This window comes from Aphis gossypii, chromosome 1, assembly GCF_020184175.1.
Source record: "Aphis gossypii isolate Hap1 chromosome 1, ASM2018417v2, whole genome shotgun sequence".
NCBI classification, from domain to species: domain Eukaryota; kingdom Metazoa; phylum Arthropoda; class Insecta; order Hemiptera; family Aphididae; genus Aphis; species Aphis gossypii.
The window spans coordinates 24,115,348-24,141,156 of NC_065530.1; the positions used below are offsets into that span (position 1 = coordinate 24,115,348).

Sequence of the window (25,809 nt, forward strand, 5' to 3'; positions counted from 1 at the left end):
GTTATTGCTATCTGTCGTATCGAAATGATAGAAAAAAAAACTATTTCCCTCAATACCACGATTTATACGAAGATTTATTGTTTAAAAGTGTCGGTGGGATAGCGGTATTCCACTTCGCCAATTTAAGTATCTGTACAGTGTACATCTTTGCGAAAACCCTGTATAGTATGTAATATGTATATATATATTATATTATATATATTATATAGGTATAAATAATTCAAGTTGACTGTTCGGATTTGACAACGATTTCTAATTTATACAACACATTACTCACCATCTATAGTATAGGTAAATATATTGTTCAAAAGTAATTAATATTTTTGTGTACCCAAGTAGGTCTGCAGAGTATACAACATGATATTATAGAAGGACTTTACTTACTTCATGAGTATAACACTTCCTTCACGAGCGTTATCCGAGGATCCTTTATGTTATGCTGTTAAGTTGTCGTACGTATTCACAGTTTATACGATATATCTCCTTTAAATAATTGGATCAAATATCAAAGGTAAAAATCTACTCAAACAATCATCTATCCTGTCTCCAAATTTAAATCATGTAATGTACGGTTTCTAGTAAGTAGATAGATATAAATATATATATTTTATACTAACAAATGTTGCATGGTGTTGTACGTTAAATATTAAATGCCAGTGAAATTACTCCTTATTAAATTCCGTTAAATATAAGCTACCTACACAGATTTTTGACAGAGTTATTTGGGGTTTTTTTTTTTGACTAAATATAAATTAAAAGTTATAATTATATCAAATCATAATAATTATTACATTTTCTTTAACTATTGGCAACAATAAAGTAAAAAGTAGCCTATAACAGTAAGGATCTTGCTCAATCTACTGACGAAAACTTTTAAAATTCAGTTGAAAATTGTGGAAAGGTGTGCGGGTCATTATTTCTAAGCTTTGATTTTTTATAGAAAATATATCAACTATTGTTCATCCTACACGGCGTTGCCCACGGCAAATTAAATAACATTAGAGGGTTTACCATGTCTTAAGCTCCGTTAAATGTAAACTACAAATATTTTTAACATAGTAGGTGGTTTTGATGATCAAAAATAAAATACAGTCTACAATTAAATATACAATTATAACACTATTTTATTTTGCGTAACCAATAGCAACCCTATAGAAACAAAAAAAAATTCTCGTTTTTCGTGAGTCAATAATAATAATAATTAGCATAGCCACCGTGGAGGGAAATTTCGCTGTTAAGTGATATACGTCAATATGCTTTAAAAGTTTTACATTTTTAATAGTTTTACCTATTGCAGAAACACAAACTATTTTAAAACAGTTAAACTATCAATAAATAATGATTTATCAAATGTTCATATTATTAGTGTTCGATGTGTACAATATAAATAATATTTTTTTTTATTAAAATATCTCTATCTATCTATTTATAAAAATGATTACAAAATTATTATTTAACTCATTATATAATAATAAAGGTAAATAATTATCTTATTTTGCATTGTAGCTTATCTTGTTAGCATAAACATTAGTTTAAACGATGTGAACATAGATTTTATGCTAGTCTATAGATACAATTGAAAATCATAAAATTAATGTATTATATTCTGATAATTATTAGTTATTACATATATTTAACTGCATTTCAAAAATCTAATTTATCATAGTTTATAATAAATAACACAGTTTTATGGATTATTACTGAACAGCAAATGTACATAAATATATCTTTATTGAAAACGACCATATTGACTACATTTTATTATTTTTATTCAGAAATTATAAATACTTTGTGTTAAAGACAATTAATTATCTATACAGGATCAAAATGGATATTCTGGGTGATCTTCAATACTAAAGAAAAAAAAATTAAATATTTTAGTAAAAATTGTATCTTATTTATATATTAATGATGATATATTAGTTGAGGTATAAATATGTGTTGCGGCGTTAACACCAGAAACTGGTAATACCTATAGATTATTTGTTAGTTTCAGCTTTTATTTTCTTAAAATAATATATATAAGTTTCAGTTAAATTTAGATTCTTTAAAGTATAAATTAAGTTCTGCTGGATGTCGATGTTAACGACTAACAACATATAATTGTTTGTATTTTTCTAACTTTAAAACTTAATTTATAAAATATCTAAAATATTAATAGTATAATCTATAGGTAAAATTGAACTTAAATTTAATTAAAACAATAAAAAAATGTGACTTACTTTTTAATCATTTGAAATCGTACGATACGGCCTGCTTCCCCATCGTCTTGATTGCGTAGAGCGTCCATGTCTTCCGTATTCAATTTAAAATCGAAAATCTTAATTTAGGGTAAAACATGCAAACCGTTAATGTTATGACATGGTATATAATTTTATAAACGAATTATTTCGTCAAATGTAATCAATGTTTATAATGGAAAACAAAAATATAAATACTTGAAAATTTTCCATTATTCGTCGTGGGCACGTGCTTTTGGGTATGACAGATATACCTTTTTGATTGATAAACCGCAACAACACCTGAGCTGGAGTCTTGCTATGCTTTTTTGCTATCTTGACCAATACATCGTTCTCCAACATTTCTGGTAACTGTTTATTGCTAATTATAAAATTGCCAAAAACATACACACACAAACATTTGATTAGTTTTAAGTTATTAAATCTCGTGTTCAAAATCAAGTTATACACGGAAAGTTTTATATTAATCTTATTACTTCCAAGATAATCCCGCTGCTTCTCTAAATGCTTTCATGCCCAGACTCGAGTATGAGATTAAGATTATACCATTATGTTTGCAAAATTCCACTACATCTGGAGATTGAAAGTACAAATGATTTTCGTTCTGGAGACTATCGGGTCTAATTTTGCAATTATCTATTATCCTTTGTGTTTGTTTAATATTGAAGTTCGACAAACCGATCGATTTCGTACGGCCATTGTGCACTTGTTCCTCCATTTTCTAAAATAATTAACGTGTCTTTATTATAAACATAATTGTTCGGTTATTACAATATATTAATTATTAATAATAGTTATTTTTAATTATATTTTTATTATTGGTAATGTAGAAATAAAAATAAGTAATATAATTTTGGGTTATTGCTAGTGTTTTTGATTATCATAATATCATATCTATCATTAATATAAAAAAAATGTTTTAGCAACCTACCTTCCAAATTTTTAGGTGATCCGTGCTTTTATCTAACTCCATCTCACTGTACTCAGATTTACCATTTTTAAAAAGACCAATTGGAAGGTGTACCAGATACATATCAATATAATCTAGCTGTAAGTCGTGTAGTGATTGTTTAATAAATTTATCTACATCTTCAGGTCGATTTCCATAACACGGAAGCTGCATAATAATACATTTTATCGTAATGTTTTAATCTTTGTTTAAGAAATAATTTTGAAATTACTTTAGTTAGGATGAATAATTCGTCTCTAGTCACTTTACCAGCTGATATCCATTCATTCAAAACTTTTCCGATAATTGGTTCATTGTTGTAACCAATGGCTGTGTCGATGAACCTATAACCAGTTTCCAGAGCTATATTTAAAGATTTTTCTAGTTCAAGTCCTGTAGCCTAAAATAATATTAAAAGTCATAATTTAACACAGTAAATAAAAAAGTTTAAAAATTATAAAAAGTTTTAACATAGTTATAAATTGTATACTTTTATATACATATACCTAAATCTTAAACAAATCAATAATCATGGCAATTTAATAATATTAAATATTGTATACGTAATTATGTAAAAATACGGTATTTTTTTTTATTAAATCGTTTTAAACGTTGTAAATTTTTTATAATATTGCGAGTATTAAAGTATGGTATAATACATTTTTGTATTATACATTGTATTGTACACATTTTATGCGGTATAAAAAACAAAATACTTTATTAAAAGGTATTCAAATTTGAAATTACGTAGTATAAAACTTAGACTTTATTAAATAACAGTTTCTCGTTAGAAAATTGAATCTTATTAATTAAAATTACATATACTAATAGTAATAACTAATAACTAATAAATAATAATTATTAATTATTACAATTGTAATAAACATAAAGCAAAATACTTTTACTTTCTCATTTATGTAGTTCTGACAGTTTTAGTTTTGTGCATAAATATAAAAGAGTTGCAATTATTTTTCTGCACAAAATTTAACACCGTTTTATAAAATTATTCAATACAGCGTGTATAATACGGTATTATACATTTGTAGTATCTAAATTCACATTACTGTAATATACGTTTAAGCTGGATCATATTAAGATCAATTTAATAATGTGCAACTATTAAAATGATTGATTTTTTATATTTGTGGTTTGATTTGAAATAAATCACATAATAATATCAAAAAACTGAGAAAATCGCTCTGCTATATTATATAGTGCATTTATTAGTGTATCTTACCATTGAGTCACTGTATTGATGTGTTAAATGTTATGTTCAATAATAAATCATTGCATACGAAAAACAAACAACGATTCTAAATTTTGGAACAGAGATTGTTAGTCTCTTTTTCTTTAGATATTTTATAATTTAATATTTATATATTACTGTACTGGTCTGTTATTGCTACACCATGTGCTGTACATTTTATATAGAACAGTCGAATGAAAATCTTACTATGTCCCTTGGTCAATAAGTCAATTATTTTATGTTTATTATAATTTTATTGAATGAAAAGTTAAATATAATTCATAGTAAGTAATATAAAAAATCTCATTAAGTATAAAAAAAATATAAATAGATAATAAATTTATTGGAAGCTTATACTGAGATGCATCTGTTAAAATATAATGTATTAGTTTTATACAAAAAATACAAAATAATATAACTAAAAAAGATTTATAATATATATATTTATTATATTAATGGCTTAAATATCAAATTTTAATATATAATATATATATATCTGAGTATATAGAGCATGAATAAAGTTATTATAATTTTATAATTAAATAATTTTAATATTATTTTTTACCTATATTATATTTAATTTTAATTTTAATAAAAATTTGTAATATGTTCCAAATTAATTAATTTATTGATCACATCTTTATTAATAGTATGAATTCGAGGGGTAGAGTACAATACTCATTACTGACCTATAATAGGACGGTAGTTGGTAATTATTAGTAAATCTATTTTCAGTTATATAGTAATATTATTATACATATATATTCTAATTTGTTAATTTATTTAATAATTAATAATGATGTAGATATACACGTATATTGTATAAAATTATAAAACTTAGAAGGACGGATTTTTTATAAAGTTATGAAATGTTGTTAACAGTTTTTCGATTTAAATATTTCAGAATGTTTTTGAACCAATTCTACTTAGTGTCCGAGATTGATTGTTGGTAGAATAGTATAAAATGTTTGATAATTAGGCAATATGACTTTTAAAATGTAATATTGGTTTTGTTCTTAATATATTTAAAATAAAGATTCAATGGTATGGAAATAATCTGGGCTGTAAATTATAATTTAATAGAAATATAAAAATTAGAAGTTTGAGCGATCATATTTTGAGTAAAATATATAGATATAAAGTACAATATAATAGAATGATATGAAAATCGCCGGAAGAAAAAATATAATTATTCCTTAAAGTCGCATATACTCGTATTAATATTATTATTTACCTATTCGATTTATATTAGTTTCAAAGAACTTACCAAAAATGTTCCATAACCTATTGCTGGCATTCTGCCACCTGATTTTAATTTATAAGACTCCATTATGTCTATAATCATATGTAAATTAAATGTAATGCACAATATAAATCGATATTAACACTGACAAGCATTAACATTAAATACTTTTATTTATAGTAAATGGCTCAACGTTATAAGTGGATGGCTGTGTAACTTCTTCACACGGTTTCCAAATTAAATTCATTGTGTAGAAAATATACAATATAATATAGGTATAGGTAGGTATCGATGATAACATAATAATTAAAGTCGTTGGAAAATACACTAAATAATATATTATGTTTATGTGACCGAATTGGTATTATATAAAATTAAATAGTCATTCTAAATTAATCTAATATTGACAAGATTTATTTTGAATGAAGTGTATTCATAGGTATTATACTCTATAATTTTTGAAATAATTATAAAAATACTCACACGTGATAAGTGTGACGTAAATAAAAACCCGGTGAATAATTAATATTATTATTTATAGTTTTTTTATACTATAGAACTAGTAATTTATTTTTCTAATGATAATTTTAGTAGGTTGAAAAAATGTTCGCATAACACATCACGCATAATATTATCAAAATAGTAGGTATATCCATAAAAAGTATCCTAAAGTAGTAGGTATATACTGTATTGTCTATCATATTAATTAATATAATATTTAAATTTTAAATACAACGTATATTATTTTTATAACCTTATATAAGTCAGTACTATGTAGTACACTATTACGGCGTGAATAGGTTCATAACTAAAATTTATAGAAATAAATTAAAAATTATTATACATAAAAATAATAATTTAAGTAATGGTGAAAATTTTTAAGTCCCTACGATTACCATTTTTTGAATTAGATATATCAATAATAAATTATAAACGATTTTAAACATCTGATGAAATTATGCTCAACTAGACCTCTCGAAGTATTAAATTTATCTAATTTATGCCAGACACTACTTTCAAAATTGAAAATCTAAATATTTTTCCTATTAAAAAAAGTGTTTTCGGACACCAAAGATAAAAAAAACAACACACATCATTATTTATTATAAACTTGATAAGCAGACCTTTTAAAAAAATGCACAATAGTGAAAATATTATTAATAAATAATTTTAATGCATTTTTTTCTAAATAAAACATGAGTTTGAAATTTATAATTTTAGTAATTTTAGAATATTGTTTTATGTAGTTCCTGGACGTTAATAAGAAAATATTTTTAAAAAACGTACATATTTTTGAAATGAATAGTCAGTGGAATATCATTGTTTTTCACAGATCGGATTAATTCAATTGCATCGATCGACATTTGTTTAACAATATATTACCATTTGCGTTACGTAAATGATAAAATACTATTTATTTATTCGTAAACGCAACACAGTAATATACTGTAGTATGGCTACAGTCGGTTTACGAACATATTTTTATCTGTCCGGTGTCGTTTTCATACCGGAATAACATTATCTAAAACAAAATTATTCAAAACCGTCTACATCGCGTATATGTTATTATTATTATGATATCTTACGCGAACGTTTGACGCGTATACTCGTCAGCAATTCGTTTTCAATAGTGTAGCAGGCCACGTCAAAACGGCTCTTGACCAACTATGAAGTTTTCAAAAATCGTACGCTACACCAAAGTATTCTTATTTTATTTTATTCTTATCTTATTATTATTGTTATGCTTTTGACTGTCCCCCCCTACTCTCAATATATTGTTTCCGTTTGTTAAATATTATTTAGGCACAGAAATAGAACATTATACAATTATAATAGGCGTATATATATATATATAATGGCCGTCATTTTATTTTTTTGGTTTTTGTGCACAGATGATCGTTCACCGACACCGAAGGATGATGGTTTTCAGTATCATAGTGGTAGTATTGGCTCTGATACTGACGGCCAAGCACGAGAATTATGTTCGGTTCATCAGCAGCGACATGGAAAATGCCAAACCACGCGATGTGTGGGAATACGTGTCGGACTTTTCTAACGTGATGAAACTCAATCCGACCATGTAAGTGTATACGATGTGTACAATTATTTTATTAATACATATACACTTTTATCACAATTATTTATACTGTGTTTATATATTTTTATTAGCAACGGTAATACATTAAATCTATAGAAATAATTATTAGAAGACAATCAATTGTATTAAAAATGTATTTTTTAATTTTTAAAGTATTTTAATGGTTATAGCTTAGGTTATATATGTATATAGTGTGTGTGTGTGTGTGTGTGTGTGTGATACAGCTTGTGTATTTTGTCATGTTCATTGTGCAATTCGCGGCCCCAACATAAAATTTCATCATTCTATATAAAATGGAATTTTTATAAAATACTCTCAAAGGGTGTCACGGTTCAAAAATTGATGAGAAACGTTTCAGCAATATTATAAAGTAGTATATGCACGTGTGCTATAGATATATTGCGGCAGTTCTTGAGGGCACCGTGATTCCATTTCAGGGGCATTACGGTTCACAGAGAACTAGCGTTTATTTTTATCATGTTCCTGGTGGTACTCACAGAAGGACATCACGGTTAAATTTGGTCCAACAAAATGACACCGTAGGCTAAAAAGGTTGGAAATCGCTGATATATTGCATTTTATAATGGCATAATGGAGGGAAATTATACCTACAGGACATATCGTAGAAAACATAAAATATAGATGGCGCATTGGAATAGGAAGTAGGAATACGGTAAGACAGATTATCGCATGATAGGCTAAGTTTAAATTATCAATGGTCTTTAGAAATCGAGCACTTTGATGTCTCTTTTTATTATTAAAACCACTATAATATGATATGCGGATGGATGTGGTCTGTGCAATACTAGTTAAAAAAAAAAAATGAAAAAATATAACTTAGTTAATTGTTGTTAATATTAATGAAGTCCATTTATTTCAGTAGTGTACCATTATTATAAAATAATTTCTGTAAAAACTACTATGACGTTTAATACAATTTTATCTATAGTATAACTCATGTGGTATTTATATGCATAGCTCCTTAGCTCGCATTTTTTTTAAACAGTACAATGTAGGTTAGCAAACAATTTATAATATTAAGAATATTAAAACAACAATACAACATTATAATACAAGGTATAATATATAAAATAACTATTCATAGCAACTTGTCGCTCTTATGGATACGTCGTATCGATCCAACTTTTACAACATCGTTTTTGTCCTTAGATAAAATCCGTGAACTAGTCTTATAGAAATTTAAATATAGAAGTACTTATAATATTATAAGAACATAAAAAAAATTAACAACAGTGAACTTAAAGTTTATGGTTGAATTTAAATAACCGTTATTGAGAAATGAGTACGAATTAAAATTTGCGTACAATATTGTTAGCATACTTACTATTATATATATATAATATTATATTTATGTATATTTTTATAAGCATAAACAAATTGACAAGGGTTATTTTGAAGTATAAAATACCATTTTTTTTTTGTTGATGAACCTCTAAAAAAAGTTTTCCGAATTATAAATTGCGTCCATTTATTTTCTCCCCCTAAAGTGTATAGTATATAGTATATACACATCAAATGAACGATAAGTATCTTTTATGTTTGCGATTTTAGTCAAATAGGTTTTAACTCAAATTGGCCCTCCGAGTATGTCATAAAAGTTTAAATTAAACTTTCTACTGTTCTACCTTTATTTTTCATAAATAATTTCATATACACTGCAAAATACGTTGTGTCTCTATTGTATATTCTACGTGTTTTTGAAAAATAAAAAAATTAAATAAATAAATATGTTTTCATTATTAATGGTTGACTATACCAAAAGACTTTTTGTAATTTCATTGCAGTTTAGTATATTTTTTACTCAATACAGCACCTTAATAGACCATTTATCATTTGCCTACATAATTGTATTACCGAAAACGTTTGGAGAACAATATTTTATGCTACAGCTTGTTCATGCTTTCTTTTCTTCTTTCCTAATTTTTTTTTACATATTTGTAACAATTTTTAGTCTAGTATTATTGTGGGACCTTATTCATTTTTTATGTGTTTCAACAGCCACAAATGCTTTGTGTACAATTTATGTGGGATCGAATACGTATGGTAAAATAGTTTATTACAAGTTAAATATTAATTTTAATAACACCACAAGAACAATAATAATTATAGTATATATATCATTACGTTTGTAGTAGGTATCTGAAGATACACATTTATATATAATTTTATAATTTATGTAATAGGTACATACAAAAGTAAAAAATATTGACGTGGTGGTTTTTATGTGTGTCTGAGTGTGTGTGTGTGTCTGTGTCTGTGTATATACATATATTACTGTTCCGCAATTGCATTTTATTTCCCAACACATGGCAGTGGTGTACCAGAGTATAATATCCTAAATGATAATAATATAATTTATTATTTTGGTATGGTCTAACACATGGTGCAATTCTCTTCGGTCACTTTTGAAAAAGATTACTACCGAAATTTTTCAGCGAAGTATATAACTCTACTTATCTTATACCCATTGTATATACGATATATTTATACACACACACACACACAAATATTTATTTATGCAACATCGATATCGTAAAGGCACGAAGAAAATAAGTACATTATTACAATATATTGTGTATAAAAGCCGTGATACGTGTTTAAGCGATAAAAACGGCTCTCGGACGGTGCGATGTAACAATTCACAGTTTATATTATTGTTCCTATTACCTATTATTATTGTTATATTATCGATAAAACCAATAAAACTGCAATGCAGTTTGTACTTGTGTATGGTATACACATATTCACTTATACTCAAGTTGTAGTATATACGTAATGCTGTAATGGGAAAAATATTATGTCCGATAGACGTTTTGTTCGTCCTTATGAGCAAGTACTTAGTAGGCTAGACATTTTGATAAAAAAATATTCAAATGAATCTCAGTCTTTCAGTTGTTATTAAGATTCAGATTTTCTCGCGCATCAGGTTTTTTATTTTTTTTTTATTTTAAATAGAAGTCTGACCATTGACATATATTGATAAAATATTATCCAAATACAATATCTTTGATTTAAGTCTCACATTCTAATCTTTAGACTTAGTTATAAACATAGATATTACTATAATTACTTATGACATATTTATCAATACACTAATATCATTAGTTAATAAATATAAAATTCTAACAAAGACTTTACTCAGAACTAAAACCTAACCAGAAAATGAGAATTTTGTGTTTGAGCTAATTATTATTTGTTCGACTATGCGAGTATGAAAAATCAAAACAAACTAACAAAATTTAATATTATGACATTCTAATATAATAGTTAATATTATATAGGTACTCATATTTATAAAACCACAGTACATATCTGTTATAGGTTTGTTATGATAATAATATTATGACTGAAAGTTGCATGTGTAATTTATGGTCGTTTATCTTTATTGGTACCTAGCTTATACTCGTACAATTTATCAGAGGTTGAGAACATTTTATGAAAAAATTATTCAAGTTGATGTATTTATTACATTTTTGATTAAACTCACAGTCTTCACAAAAAAAAAAAAAGAAAAATGTTATTAAAGTAAATTAATTATTTTTTCACATGGTTTCCCCAAGTGTATGCAATATTTAAATATTTTGTATTAGGTATATACCTACCTCAAAATGCATGATGGTTAAGTTTTTAAGTAACCTTGAATTTTGTTTTTAGTTTATAATTTGAACTTGGTATATTATATTATACAGACTATTATCACATCAAATAGTTCATATAATTTTGTATAATTACACAATGAAAAATTGATAATTATACTTAATAATGCAACTATACCTATTTAAGGTAATAAATGACTTAAAAATATACTTAAATTTGATTTAAATTGTTAAATGTCTTTAAGATTTGTTTTTAATTATCTAAGTCAAACTACCTTAATAAATATAATTTTATAGCGGTTTTGTCTTAAATATTTAGCTATTCAATTTAAAAAAAAAAAAACATTAATTTTCTAAAACTCTTGATTTGACTAGGAACAATTATTCACATCATTGATTAAAATAATATCTAATTTCAAGACGTTTATTTTATAATTTGATAGATTAATTTGAAGTATAAGATTCATTAAGTTATAATAGTTATAAAATAATTAAACAATATTAGGTACTATTTGCTATATATATAGATTTATAAATATTTTAGTCACATATTACAGTCGGTTGTTAATATAAAAAGAAAAATTATTCCAACTATTATATTTTATTCTATAGAAACCTGTGGTCTTAATACGCACGATAAGTATTAGTAATTTATAGACAACTTTTTACACTAAATCTATTGTTGACTTCATCTCACAGAGGTTTGTGATTATTCAACTAGATGGCATCACACTGTTGTACGCCAACGATTTCGTTTTGAATTTTATAATGGTAATGAAAATCTGCATTATAACTTTTTTGTTGGCAAATAAATGTTCCAATGAATTTCTGCAATTAATATTTTATCGTTTTAAGTTGTTATTATATACAGTTATTACTGTTATAATAATAATAATTATTATTTTTAAAACAGACGTTTAATGATGTCAATATTGTCATATTATTGGTAGGTATTTTATCATGCTATAAATTTAGAAGAATGGAATTAACGATATCGAACGTTTTATTATTATATCTATTTTATTTTCAAAATATATCTTATGCTAAAAACGAATTTGTGTAGATTGCTCTTTATTGTATTTTTTTTTTTTTTTTTGATAAAAGCAAAAAAGCTTTCGGGATTTGCTCTGCCACGATCATAATATTATTATTATCAACGTGCACTTTACGGTGCAAGCTCGGATTTCGGGATTTGCCCTTAACATATTATTATTATTATTACATATATACGGCTCATAATAGTATTATTATCATATATAAACGTACGGTCAAACTATTTCGTAGTTGATTCGATTATGATGGAATAGAATTAAAATAATAGTGTACGCGCTATTATGTGCACACGGTCAATGGTCTCGTACATACAAAACAATACAAGTACCTACCATGGAATTTTAATATAATCCTAGCATATTACGATTTTTATAATAATTGTCGATTTGACATAATATTTGGTTGGTCAATTTTCATTTTAATCACTGCTCTATAATACCTTTTTGTCTTACCACAATATTAGAATTTTTAATAAAGTAGTTTTTCTAAACATCGCAGAACTTATCAATACAATATCGTACATAATATAATGTTGTGTAGCATTACAAGTGTATGTTTTAACATAAAGTAAACGCGTTACAATAATTTTATGATTTACACACCAAATTAAAATGTTGATGAATATCTAAATGAAATTGAATCAGGTAGGCATAAAAATAAAACTGGATTTTATCGAAATAATTCTAATCATATGGTCTCCATTTTCTAATTACTTTCTGTAGCTACAATAGAGTAATAGTATAACGTAGAAGCAATATTGTATGTGAGTATATACCTTTGTCTAAAGTCATAAATTATTACCATCTTTAGTTTACTAAGATCTTATTTTATAAGTCATGTAGTTAATCTCCATGGTCTTCTTGGAACATACTTTAAGGTAGGTTTCTTTAATTTGATTTATTGACTGTTATTTAAGAAGTTTTGAAATTGATTTGTTATCCATGTCGACAGGTAGGTTAATTCTGTATCGCTGCGAAACTGTTTCGCACGAACTCATATGATTTTAGCTCTATTTATAGAAATACCTATATTTTGTAAAGTATTAAGGTTATAATTTGTGTTTTGGATATAACAGCCGCACCCCTTTCTGGGCACGAGTATTTTAAGAGCAGTATTATTTCTGCCATGTATTGCATTAAATAACATTTAATTTGTAAGGTTTAATAAGATTTAATAAGCGGTAGGTACCTATATGAATTTCATCCTTGCGGAATATACATAAACAATAAACATCATTACATCAAGCTCTATTATATGTATATGTATATATATTATACGTCGTAATTAAATTTCACATGATCAGTCGAGTATTATTTTTTCTTTTAATTTAATCGAGTATATTAAAATTACTGACTATTATAAAAAAACTCTAACAATATCATTGTTTTATCAAATGGTAAGTTTGAAACAACAATTTCAGATTATATTTTATGTCCATCTCCGAAGTTCATACAAACATTCTAAAATTTGAAGAAAAAAAAATGATAATCTCGATGGCAGTAACTGGCAATTAATATTATAAATTTGATCTAATTTTATATTATTTATCAGCTATTTTCAAGTTTATACGTGTAAAAGAATTTAAATTCTTTGTTTTTAACAAATTAAATATGGGGTAGATAATATGACATATTATAAGTACGAGTATGTACAAAACGTATTATTTTATTTGTGTAATAATATATTTATTTAAGATTATTTAATGTAGTTTTAATAAAACAATAACTACTATACGGAATACGGATATATTATTGTATAGAGGAAATAAAATAAATTTAGATGCTTTTTATTATTGAGAAACAACGTTCTTGTAGAGATATTCTCAGCCAATATTGGTTTTTATTTATTTAAAGATAGCATGGTCAACAAAATTGAAACTTTCTTTAATACCAAACACAAATCAATAACATGTTTTACTGATCAAATTGGATACTTTGGAAAGAAAACGATATTGATATTTGTAAAATTAATTTTATTTCTAAGTGGCATATAAGTTGTAATATATTTTCCATGTTTCGATATTATTTCTTTTCAATTGCAATTACTTTTTAAACAAACGGATTATAATTGAACAACTTAACACAATATACAATAAGTTCATGATTTTATCTGTATTTGATACTTATTTTGGACCATAAAACTTTTATTTATTTTAGAGCTTTGAAAAAAAAAATGTAAATATATTTATTTCAGCTTAAGTATTAACAAATAAATTATTAGAATATTATTGAAATTAGTTCTAAATTTATTTTTGAAGGGCAATTAAATAATCAATTACTTTTGATTTTAGGTAAATTATATTTAGTATTAATATTAAGTGAAAATTAACAGAAATGTAATTCAATTAGCATTGATACATATTATTATGTAATTTAATTAAATTCAATAATAATACGCCAAAAGTGATTTGAAGTTGGAAGACTATTTAGTTGTTACTGAAATAGAACTAAGAATAAAATTTAATTATACAACTAAGTGTTAGGTATACAGAAAATGTTTTAAATTAAACTGTTTACGCAAATTATAATTTTAAATCAATTAAATATTATGTTGTATTGAATTGATCACAATGAAAAAAAGTGTATCTAAATTGCATATCTAAAACGCCGTGTTATAATTAAACCATTGAAATGCATTATAAATCATAATAAACCATAATAATTATTTAAAAGAGATAGCAAAACAGTGACCCAATAATCCAGGAACAAAAAAAAATATATATATATAACATCGGAGGTACTATAGTATGATAATATATAGCCAATTAAGTCAGTTGTGGATATAAAGAAGAATAATAATAATCATAGAAATTAATTCTGGTATACATTTTGTTTGATATTGAACCGTATGAAAAATACACAACCACGCAACGCTATTTGGCTTATCAGACACTGATGATTTTCTTTTGTAGACAAATCAGCGTCAATCAAATGACGTTGAGTACCGTCAAATCAGGTATTGTGTGCCGCTCAGCATTTGAACTGTATATAATTACACCATAATTTGTGTCAACATCAACGCATCGTTTGAAATGTTCAGTATGTTTACCGATGGTCTCTAAAATAGAGGCGAGTTTGGGTTATATTACGAGTGAATTAAAATATATTTTAATACAATTTTGAACTTGTCTTGTTATCAAATGTTGCGCTTAAAATGTGTCTAAGACAAAGTTATAAATCACGAATTCGTTTACCTATTGCAAATAATTGTTATTCATAATACTCGTAAATAACAGTTATTATTTTTTTCAAATGTCATAATAATGTTTTATATTATTATTATTATTTTGCGATGCTCATAATAAAACCAAATGTTTCGTTGGTTTATTATTTTATATAGATTAAATATTGTTGATCAATCAGCCCTGTACTGGTTGTATCTACCGTGTTTGCCATAAAGTGTATTACACGGACTGGTGTATTTTATAAACTATTCTATCGTTTCACTGACAATATATTTATGGACAACTTACTATACATTATATACGGACATAGAGTTATTAAAATAACTACCATAATATATTATTTTGAGTAATCATAATCGAGTAAATGTCATTTTTTCACATTTTTCACATTATACAGAATGAAATTCATAATAACGCACGAATCGACAGATTACAAACAATGGAACTATACGGTCGAGTACGAAGAACACTTATCTCAGATTCCGTTCGTGATCAACAAAATTATCGGTGATTTCATTGTAGACAAATCGCATTCGCAACCCGCAATCAAATCAACACACCGGACATGTTTTGCAAAGATTTATTGCTGTAAGTATAGCATGCGCGTGAATACACACTCACGCCAACACACACTCACACCCACACTCGATTGAGTGTACACCCACAAACACAAATACACATACACATCCACACGCACGCACACACACATACACACCACACACTTATTCTAAACTTAGACTTAAATATCTGAAAATATCCAAATAGTTGTATGTACTTAAAACTTAAAAATATAAGCATTTTTTTACAACGCATTAAAAATATTCAGTTTAATATTAAGGAAGACTAGTGAAAACATACAATTACGCATCACGTAAATATTGTAAATTGAATATATTATAACATGGGTAAAATGAACATTATAAAAAATTGTTGTGTTTATGTTTATATGATTTTGAAAATCAACTACCGCCTTTCTCACTTTTACGAAATAAAACGTTCCCCTCGAGACAATGGTTCACCTTTGATTTATTTTAATATTGTATATTTAATAGTACGTTGTATTCTATGGAAACACGTCGCCACCCTCATAGCCTTTTTCCCAGTTCCGGCCGACTTCATTATCAATTCATTATACATGTTTGATTTTTGTTCGCCCTTTAAAAGTTGTATACATTTATATCTACACCAAGTTGCGTAAATGAACTTTAATTATTACTATACCGTTTTTCATGACATTGGTTCACCTATAAACCATGTGTTTCAGTGAACACCAAATCGGAAATGATATTTGTGGACCTATCAAATGGTACCAGGGTCGTGGAGATGATCAAGTACGAATGCCCATGGTTGTTGACGAAGTTTTGCATGAATGAAGTCCTCTATCAGCGGAAAGAAATATTTAGACAACTCCAGACTGTATTCACGCATACAAGACATTAGAATTAATTTTATTAAAATGTATATTACTTACTATTATTAATGTAATTTTGTTAAGTTAGCTTTTATTAAAAAAAAAACATATATATATATATATATTTAATTATTTATACTCCATCTTTATCGTGAGAAGACAGTGCACCGTTCATTATCCCACTATAGTTTAATTAATAGTTCCCGAGAAATAAAGATTTTCCCCCACCACTCTTAAACCAGAACAAAAGAACAAAATTTAAATTGTTAATTCTTATTTTTGACTTTTTTATTTTTATTTTATGTAAGGGATTAATATTCTTTCGACTAGATCGAAAAGAATAATAATAATAAAAAAAAAACCGAATAATATTATTAACGCATTTTTTTAACGGAGTTTTACTTCTTGCACTACGTAAAGAATAAAAATAAAATAAAATATTGTATTCTGGCGGTATCTGAATGCAAATGAAAGAGCTCGATTAACATTAACGTTTTTCTTACAGATTAACATTCCAACAAATACCGCTTTAATATAAACAATATTTTTTTTTATATAGTTTTGTGATTTGAAGTATCAGTGTATATATTTTTTTTTTTACATTAAAATATAATAATATTTCTGAACCCATACCAATCCCAGTGAATGACCGTCTACGGCTGAATGTTTATGCTATATTAATGCACAGTGCACACAGACAGCCTAAAACGTTTCTCGTTATTTACAATATCAAATTTTCATATTTAATTCGAATCATTTGAATAATGTAAAGCGCTTTATTATGCTTTTGAACTCGCAATAAACATGTGAAAATAAACACCTGTTCGTAATTTATCAATATTATAAAATCTCGACTTTTATTTCTGCATATATAAACGTCAAATGAAAAAATATTCCTCGTTTATTCGTGAATAAAACAAAAAAGTGGGTCACCGATAATAGTATTGTAAAGCATATATTATATATAAAATAATTATAAAGGGTCATTCGTAAAATTAATAATGGTTTTATTATTTTAAACCAAGAACCGAAAAAAAATTTAAAAACCATTAAACTCCGTTTCGCTGTAATAATGCTTATTCAACTTTTTAACAGTCTCTTTATTTTATTTTTGAAATAAATAAATATTAGTGTAAGTGTTTTATTGTTTACGTATATAAATTATATTCATTATAATACATGACTATACACACAATACAATGAGTCTAAGTTTTATTCATAACAAAACATCGTAAAAAAACATGTGCCATATTAACACACACACATAATATAATATGTATATGTTCGATATGGTATATTATATATAAATATTAAGAAACGCGTTGGGAGAACATGTATTTATTTTTTAATAATAGTAACAATACTAATAACACTAGTTCATAATTAAAATATAACAATGTACTTATTTTTTTTTACCGATTTATATGTATACTAAGTTAGTAAAGTCAGTGACTTATTTGACTTAGTTTTATGGGAGGGGATGACACTAAGATTATCAAACACAAGCTTATATTCTACCTTTAAAAAAAAATATTAAAACTCACATTAGCTATACGTATATAAAAATTACATAAAAATATGAAAAAAAAATCGTTTTGCCCTAACAACACATACCTATATACCTATGTAAAAACCAATTATTCGGATCATGGAGAGTAATGGTTTATAAATAAATAATCGATCGGCACTATTGTCCCCCTCAAATAGCCGCTGTTCTAAGTAGTTACATGTGTACGTGATAATAATATTACACAACTGCTTACTAGATTAACTGACACCGTCCAATAAAAAATTATAACATAAAAAAGGTCGTTGTGCTGTATAGCAATAGATTTAAAGTGTATTTTTTTTTTTAGATTAAAGGATCACTGTAATGGTTGTATTTAATTTTAAGTCAACAATACATCATTGCGTTTGAAAACGGAAAAACCATTCTGACTAAAGATGACACACTTGCACTTCTTGTGGAGTGACATTTAAAGTCAAACACGTCGTCATATAAAATTAATTTTGTGTACAATTTTTCGTTTTTTTTTTTTAATTTTAATTTTTCTAGGTTATTATGAAATTTAGGTAGGTATTGACCATTTTTTACTATAGACAAGTCAAAATATTAACTTGACCTGATGTGCTGTCTGAATCTGCCCTGTAGTGCAAAGCGTATAAATAAAATGTAAAAATATAGACGCATATTCGAATGAAGTAAATATTAAAAAAATTTAATGGATAAAGTTATAACTTATATGAGCGTGATTTGAACACTATTTATTGTCACGACGTTGGTCAAAAGCTTCAGTCACAGATACTGTTGTTGTATAACAGCAAAAGCTTAGCTATTTTTTAACTTAGGCGTATATACTTTAATAAATGTTTGTACACATATATAATTATGTGTACGTACATTATTATTATTATTATCAATTATTAGTGAACTATTATTACTTATTAGTAATGAATATTTTTTCAGGCGTTCGCTGTTACAGTTTTAATTATTTATCATATTAACTCTGGTGGATGAAAAACGTGATACTATCATAATGACAATACGTATCGATATTAAATCGACATAAAATATGTATTAATCTATGTATTAGAATATTAGTATATCATTATTAAAATCTTGGAAATGCGTTATTATTAGAAAATATAAACTACCCGTATTTTGTAATTAATAAAAATAATCCAGTAGCATATTATATTATACCGAGAACTAAACAATATATTATGATACCTATTTTATTAAAAAAAAAAAAAAAAAATTATGAAAAATTATGTAATATTATAGCCATCTGTTCAAAGATCATTTTCATTTACAGGGTCTGAAAATTTAAATAATAGTGCGTAATTGCGCTTCTTTTATATGCTATCAGAATGTGTCAGATAGGAAAGTCCCCCCCTCAAAAAAAAACCCATCACTTTAAACGAGTTACCTCGCGTGAATAAATAATAAATCGAGTGCAAATGGAATTTAATAATACGACCATAGTATATTCGTGTTCTATTGTCACGCGAACACGCGAAGCTATACGACCGCGACAACAACGTCAATGACTTGTCAGTTTTTGCCACAGCCGTGGTGAACCAGACAAACGGCGGCTCAGTCTCTATCACTGTCTTGATCCATAATATAATAATATAATACCGATATCGTGTACGTTAATAACTTATACTTTGATACTTGCGATTTTTTTTCCTCGTCTAAGATGTTTTTTTTTTTTTTACTTTGATCATCACATTATCTTATTACGCGGTTGACGTTAAATAATATTTTACACGATTCCAGTATCAATATCCAAATATGATAGATGCAGACATGATCAACGTTGACGACTTGGAAATAATAAAATCGCAACGCCATATAATATATCGAATTTCTACCTATTTTAACGTTCCGCGGTACACACATACCTGCATCCAAACAGTTCAATATTACATCGTAATCCTAATGTGCTTTGAGTAACAAAATGTTGGTGGATTTCGTTAAAAACTCACGTGCCGGATATTTTGCAAGGTTTTTTCATCTCAATTTTCTGTTTAAAGAACTAATGGGAAATTTCAAAAAAAAAAAACACCAACTATTCTTTCTCTCCTAAGAAGGTTGCTTAGGTATTTTCATTTCGTATATTATGTACTTAGATAGGTAAGGCTATACGATACTATTGTATCTCTCTTTGTAATTCGACTATCACATATTATTATAAACAATATATAAACGAGTATGAAAAAAAAAATAACTTACACAATTATTGTAAAATCAATACATTCTTTGCTCCACTTTGAATCTACAAAAGATAATAAATTATTCACCTAGATGTAGTTTGTAAAACGTCGTTTTTTTTTTTTTTTTTGTTGGAAGTAAATGACATTTTTATTCAATCGTCATAAGACAGTTTACGACACACGCATATTTTACTCATTAAATTACAAAACGTAATGTAAACGCAATGCAAAAACAACTCGTATTTACAACAATCGCACCAACTAAACATGTATATGTTATGAGATGCACGTTTTCACTCCAATTAGATACCGCATTCATTATTTTTTATTATTTTTTCAAAAGTAGCGATTTTAGTAAATACGCGGTGATTAGTACTTAGTAGACAGTTCACGTTGAAACATAATTTCGTGTCCAAACTTTTAAGCTCATATACGGTTTATACGGAATATTTTGTAAATTTTTCCTCATCCGTGCATTGCTGATTGCATTTTTTGTTTTTATTTATAGCTTTTTTTTTTTGAATACAATATTTAAGTCTTGCGCGAAATTTATAGTTATCACATTTTTTACGCATTTCGTTTTAACATTTCGTAGAGAACGTAAATGTATATTTGTTCTTAATAATATAGGTAATAGAGTTTTTTAAGTCAATGAAGTTTCTATATTATTCCAGTAAACTTTGATTAATATTTTAAACAGGTACCTAATATATTCATATTATGCGTGTGTATAATTTAATTAATAGTTTTGATCATATATTTAATATCTTGACTTTAAGTTAGTTGAAAATCTTTAAGATTAAACATTCTATTGTTGATATTTTTAAGCAAACACAACTTAGAAAAAACAACTACAATATTTTCATTTGATTAATAGTTTATATCCAATACATTTTACGTAGGTTTAGAAGCCATGTGTGTTTAATAATAAGAATCAAAAATGTTGGTCTTCATACTGGATGGTAATCTAAATATAATTAAATTTCTAGCATTTTTCATGATGCGTTTCAAATTAATACAGTATCTCATAATCGTATTTAAATCAAAGCATTAATTTAGACCATATTTTTGTAAACGAAATTAATAATAAAACGAAAACATAATTGAAATGCCTTTGATTTACGCATCTAAATTAATTAAAATATAATATTATTGTATTGTTCTTTATTAATTAAATAATACTATTATTAACTAAAATTAACTATAAAAAAAAATATTACCATTGAAATAAAATACTTATTAAAATGCTATTCTAGTAAAAAATTGCAATTATATATTTTATTTTAAATAATATACATTTTCTAATTTATTTCATAAAATAATATTTAATAGTTAAAAAATGTTAAATTATTTTTTCCATACATGATTGATAAGTATAATATTTCGCTAATTTTTGATGTATAAAAAAATTATCAACATTTATTTTTGTATTATTTGTTTAATTTGTATATTGATAAAATACAATCATCAATTATAAAATTTGATTTATTTATCAATATTTTGGCTTAAATGACTACAATTTTTTTTAAAAGTAAATTTAATCTATGAAAATGTTTAAAATTTGAACATAATTAAATCATTCAATTATCAAAACGTGCATTTATTCTTCCGACTGAACAATTATATGATCTTAATTCTTAGTTATAAAGTAGGTAGGTAAGTATTACACCTCACTGAATTGCTATTTAGTAATTTAATAAGATCATTCTTCTATATTCATGCCAATAATTATTAAGAAGAAAACTAAATTGGTCATTGGATAAATACCTATATAAAACGAGGACTTAATAAAAGTATCCCAAGTTAGAGTGTTGGAAACACAATTACTTTTGGACTATATTTCATATCTATTTTAATGTAGTGGTAGACATTCTTCGAAACACTTTTTTTGTATACTAATATAAATAATCAAAGCGCTTAATCAGTGAAATTAGTTAAGATGACGTTAACATTCAATTAATGTTTACGTAGTAAAAGTAAAAACGTTGATTTTATTTTTAATTACATTAAATAATTATCGTAGTGACAGTAATCATTCTTGTAAAATGTAAAGTGTAAGTGTCTCAATCACTTAAATTATAAACGTTCTTGGAACAGTTAAATTTTAACTGGTACTACGATGTAAAAAAAAAAACAAATAACAACTCACTAAATCCTGTAGTAAATCTTAAGGGATTTTTTAGTCAAATTCATTATTCCAATCTTAAAAATTTTCATTTAGCTGTATACTAAGAAATTTTGTTCACTTAATAATACTGGCAGCGTTATATGTACATCATTACAATAATTAAAGTCAGCATTATTTAACTATAATTGTGATTTTGCAAAATATACATAGTTTTGGCTTTTTTTTTTTTATATACATTTTGAGTTTAATTAATTGTAATAATTATTATAATATTAACTAACATCTAAAATTAATGAAGTTTAAAACCATTGAAGTTTATTAATACTTATTGTTTATGATTATTGTTTTTTTTATAAATATATAACATGCACATTTAATTTTAGTAATTTAAATTCAGTATTTTTATCATATATAAAGATATGTTTCAAAGTATAATATAAAATATAAAATTAACCGAAGAAAATGAAATATAGTGATGTAAGATAATTATTTAGTTAATCGTTATTGATGAAAATTTATTGTAGAGATAATTTGATATTTAATTTTTGCCTTTGTTTTCATTAGTGATTAAATTTACTGTTGTTAAATAAAACTTCAGTTGATTTTGTAAAATGAGGGACTTGGGAAACTATCTCTACACAAACTTACTCGTAAGAACCAAGATATTGAAGCCTTTGATATCTCATACATGCCAATATGTATAAACTATAAGTATAATGTTGCTTAGCTACGATATTATATATTTACGAGCATAATATTTAGATACTTTAGTAGATAGACATCATAATTCATAAGCATTTAATGCTTAATAGAAGTTATACAATTATAGCTGTGTCAATCAATATAGTACTAAATAAATTCTCTAGGTAGATACGTAAAGTAAAATAATCCCAAGTCATTTGGACTTAAACCACCATTGCAGCTTAAAAAATAAAATAACGTCTAAATCCTTTACTAAATCTTGAAAGCTTTCTTTCCAACAAATCTAGGTTGTTTTATACACTAAGGTTTCAAAAAAAGTAATGGGCAATTTCCATGGGCAAAAATCCGTAGGAAAATTCCGTAATAATGTTTGTAAGTCGAAAATCTAATAGAAATGTAAATGTTTTTTAAAAAAGGTCGTTATATAATATTGTTACATTATAATACATATTACTATATAATATATGCTTTATTAAACGATATATTTTTCATAGAAGAATTGTATTAATTGGCAAGTTTTAAGAATAGAAATTATACCAACTTGATAGTGATTTAATGAAAAACACAATAATATGGCGAATATGTTAATGGTATTTGCATTTATACAGTGGGTATAAAATTACAGCACGGTGTGTCGATGAGTATGGAGCGTGTGTAAGTGAAAAATATATCAAACAAGTTTATCTCCTTTTATTATTATTATTACACGTACATTTTGAAAACTGATTTTCAATTAATATTCAATTGATATTCCGAATATAGTAGTACAGTTAGAAAATATTTGTAGTTTGTTGTTTGAAGTTAGGGAAATACTGAATTGGAATAGCTGAAGGTACATAGTTCGCAAAATAAATTGACACTTTGACAGCGAATTGTTTTGCTTTAGAATACGATAAATAGAACATTGATCGACGCTAAAAAACTACCCTGAAGATTAGAAATAGCGATTGATAGTCAATTTTTTTAAGTACAGAATAGGTGCAGCCCACATAAATTGAAAAAAACGTATATTTTTATTAAGCACTAGAAAACCACAACATATGATGAATAAAACACTAGTGTTTTATGTTAAAAAATAAATAAATAATGAAATCACCCTTGAACAAATAAAAAAAAAAAAAAAAATAATGAAATAATAAATTTACGCACGCACGCACACGCGCCGGCCTAATAATAATATACGGACACAAAGAAATATCGGCATTACCGGAAATACATATCGGAGCGCGCATTAGTGCATTACAATCTCGTAAGTCTTCCGGCGCGATTCGTGTGCACACTTGAAACGTAATATATATATATATATACGTTCATATAATATACACGAGTACAGCAATATCAACGTCTTCTTTGTACAACAGTAACGTAATATAATAGGCGCGGCACGCGTTCGCATCACTTCTCCTCACTCCCACGACAACAGCCAGCCAGTCGACTCTTCACCGTCCGGACGTTGGTGGTGACTGGGTGGGTGGGACAGACCGGATGTACGGAGTTCGCTATTATTAATCGGATGTGTATGTGTGCGCGTGTATGTGTATAGCACGTTTATAAATAAATATATATATATATATATATATACTCGAAAATATTTCCCGTTCAGCCGTTCGTGATTTCATATAATACGATATAATAATAATAATATCACCATGTCTTAAAGTTTGCACTATGATGTATACGCTTATATAATAATACAGGGTGATATTTTGACGTATCTTTCGAAATCTGAACGCGGCTATTGAGATTTTAGTTCATTTTAATTGAACGTTTAGACGCAATAGTTTATCATTTGTTTATGAGTATTTCGAGTCGACCGAGACGAGTGCGAATGGATACGATGATAACCTAACCTGTCAGGGAAAGTACGTCTCGATAATTTGTGGCTATTGCAAACACTATCAACTTTGTCTACGCGCGTCATTTTAAATCTGTTATACGATAATAGTTATGGTCATAAGTAATTATTTTCAATAAAACTGAACTTTCGTTCAGTATTCGATATTTTTAAACATCGTGTTTTTTTTTTGTAAATAAATATCACGAGTAATGATTAAAAAAAAATCTAAGAAAAATCGAGTTAAAGACTCGGATGTTTTACAAAAATATCGTGCTGTAATTAATATTGATAGTACCTAATTTCCATCAGTAGATTGTTAAAAACCATATATTGCAAAATCGTTAAATTGACTTATTGAACAGATTATTTATTTATTATTAT

The 25,809-nt window shown here is 26.1% G+C and overlaps 2 protein-coding genes across 5 annotated transcripts in view; one reads left to right on the plus strand and one right to left on the minus strand.

Moving 5' to 3' along the window:
- Positions 1–1,747: 1,747 nt before the first annotated feature.
- The window catches only part of LOC114124100 (dihydrodiol dehydrogenase 3-like), a 37,660-nt gene continuing 13,598 nt past the window's right edge, over positions 1,748–25,809 (minus strand). For 2 of the 3 annotated variants that reach the window (XM_050207163.1, XM_050207170.1), the window contains 6 exons: positions 3,422–3,589; positions 3,172–3,357; positions 2,717–2,961; positions 2,439–2,601; positions 2,223–2,320; positions 1,748–1,853 (listed from right to left, as the gene is read on the minus strand). In XM_050207163.1, the coding sequence (XP_050063120.1) occupies positions 1,823–1,853; positions 2,223–2,320; positions 2,439–2,601; positions 2,717–2,961; positions 3,172–3,357; positions 3,422–3,589 (891 nt within the window). In that variant the 3' untranslated portion in view covers positions 1,748–1,822. Of the gene's footprint in view, positions 1,854–2,222; positions 2,321–2,438; positions 2,602–2,716; positions 2,962–3,171; positions 3,358–3,421; positions 3,590–5,702; positions 5,889–25,809 lie in introns of those variants that run through there. The other variant, XM_027987278.2, reaches the window with a different exon arrangement.
- Positions 7,201–17,861, plus strand: LOC114124101 (uncharacterized). Of its 2 annotated transcripts, none has more exons than XM_027987280.2 (4): positions 7,201–7,363; positions 7,571–7,758; positions 16,028–16,218; positions 16,895–17,861. In XM_027987280.2, exons 1-4 carry the CDS (start codon positions 7,346–7,348, stop codon positions 17,068–17,070), a joined length of 573 nt encoding a protein of 190 aa, XP_027843081.2. In that variant the 5' UTR covers positions 7,201–7,345; the 3' UTR covers positions 17,071–17,861. The 2 variants fall into 2 exon arrangements, with proteins under 2 accessions (XP_027843081.2, XP_027843080.2); XM_027987279.2 differs by having other exon boundaries at positions 7,234–7,378.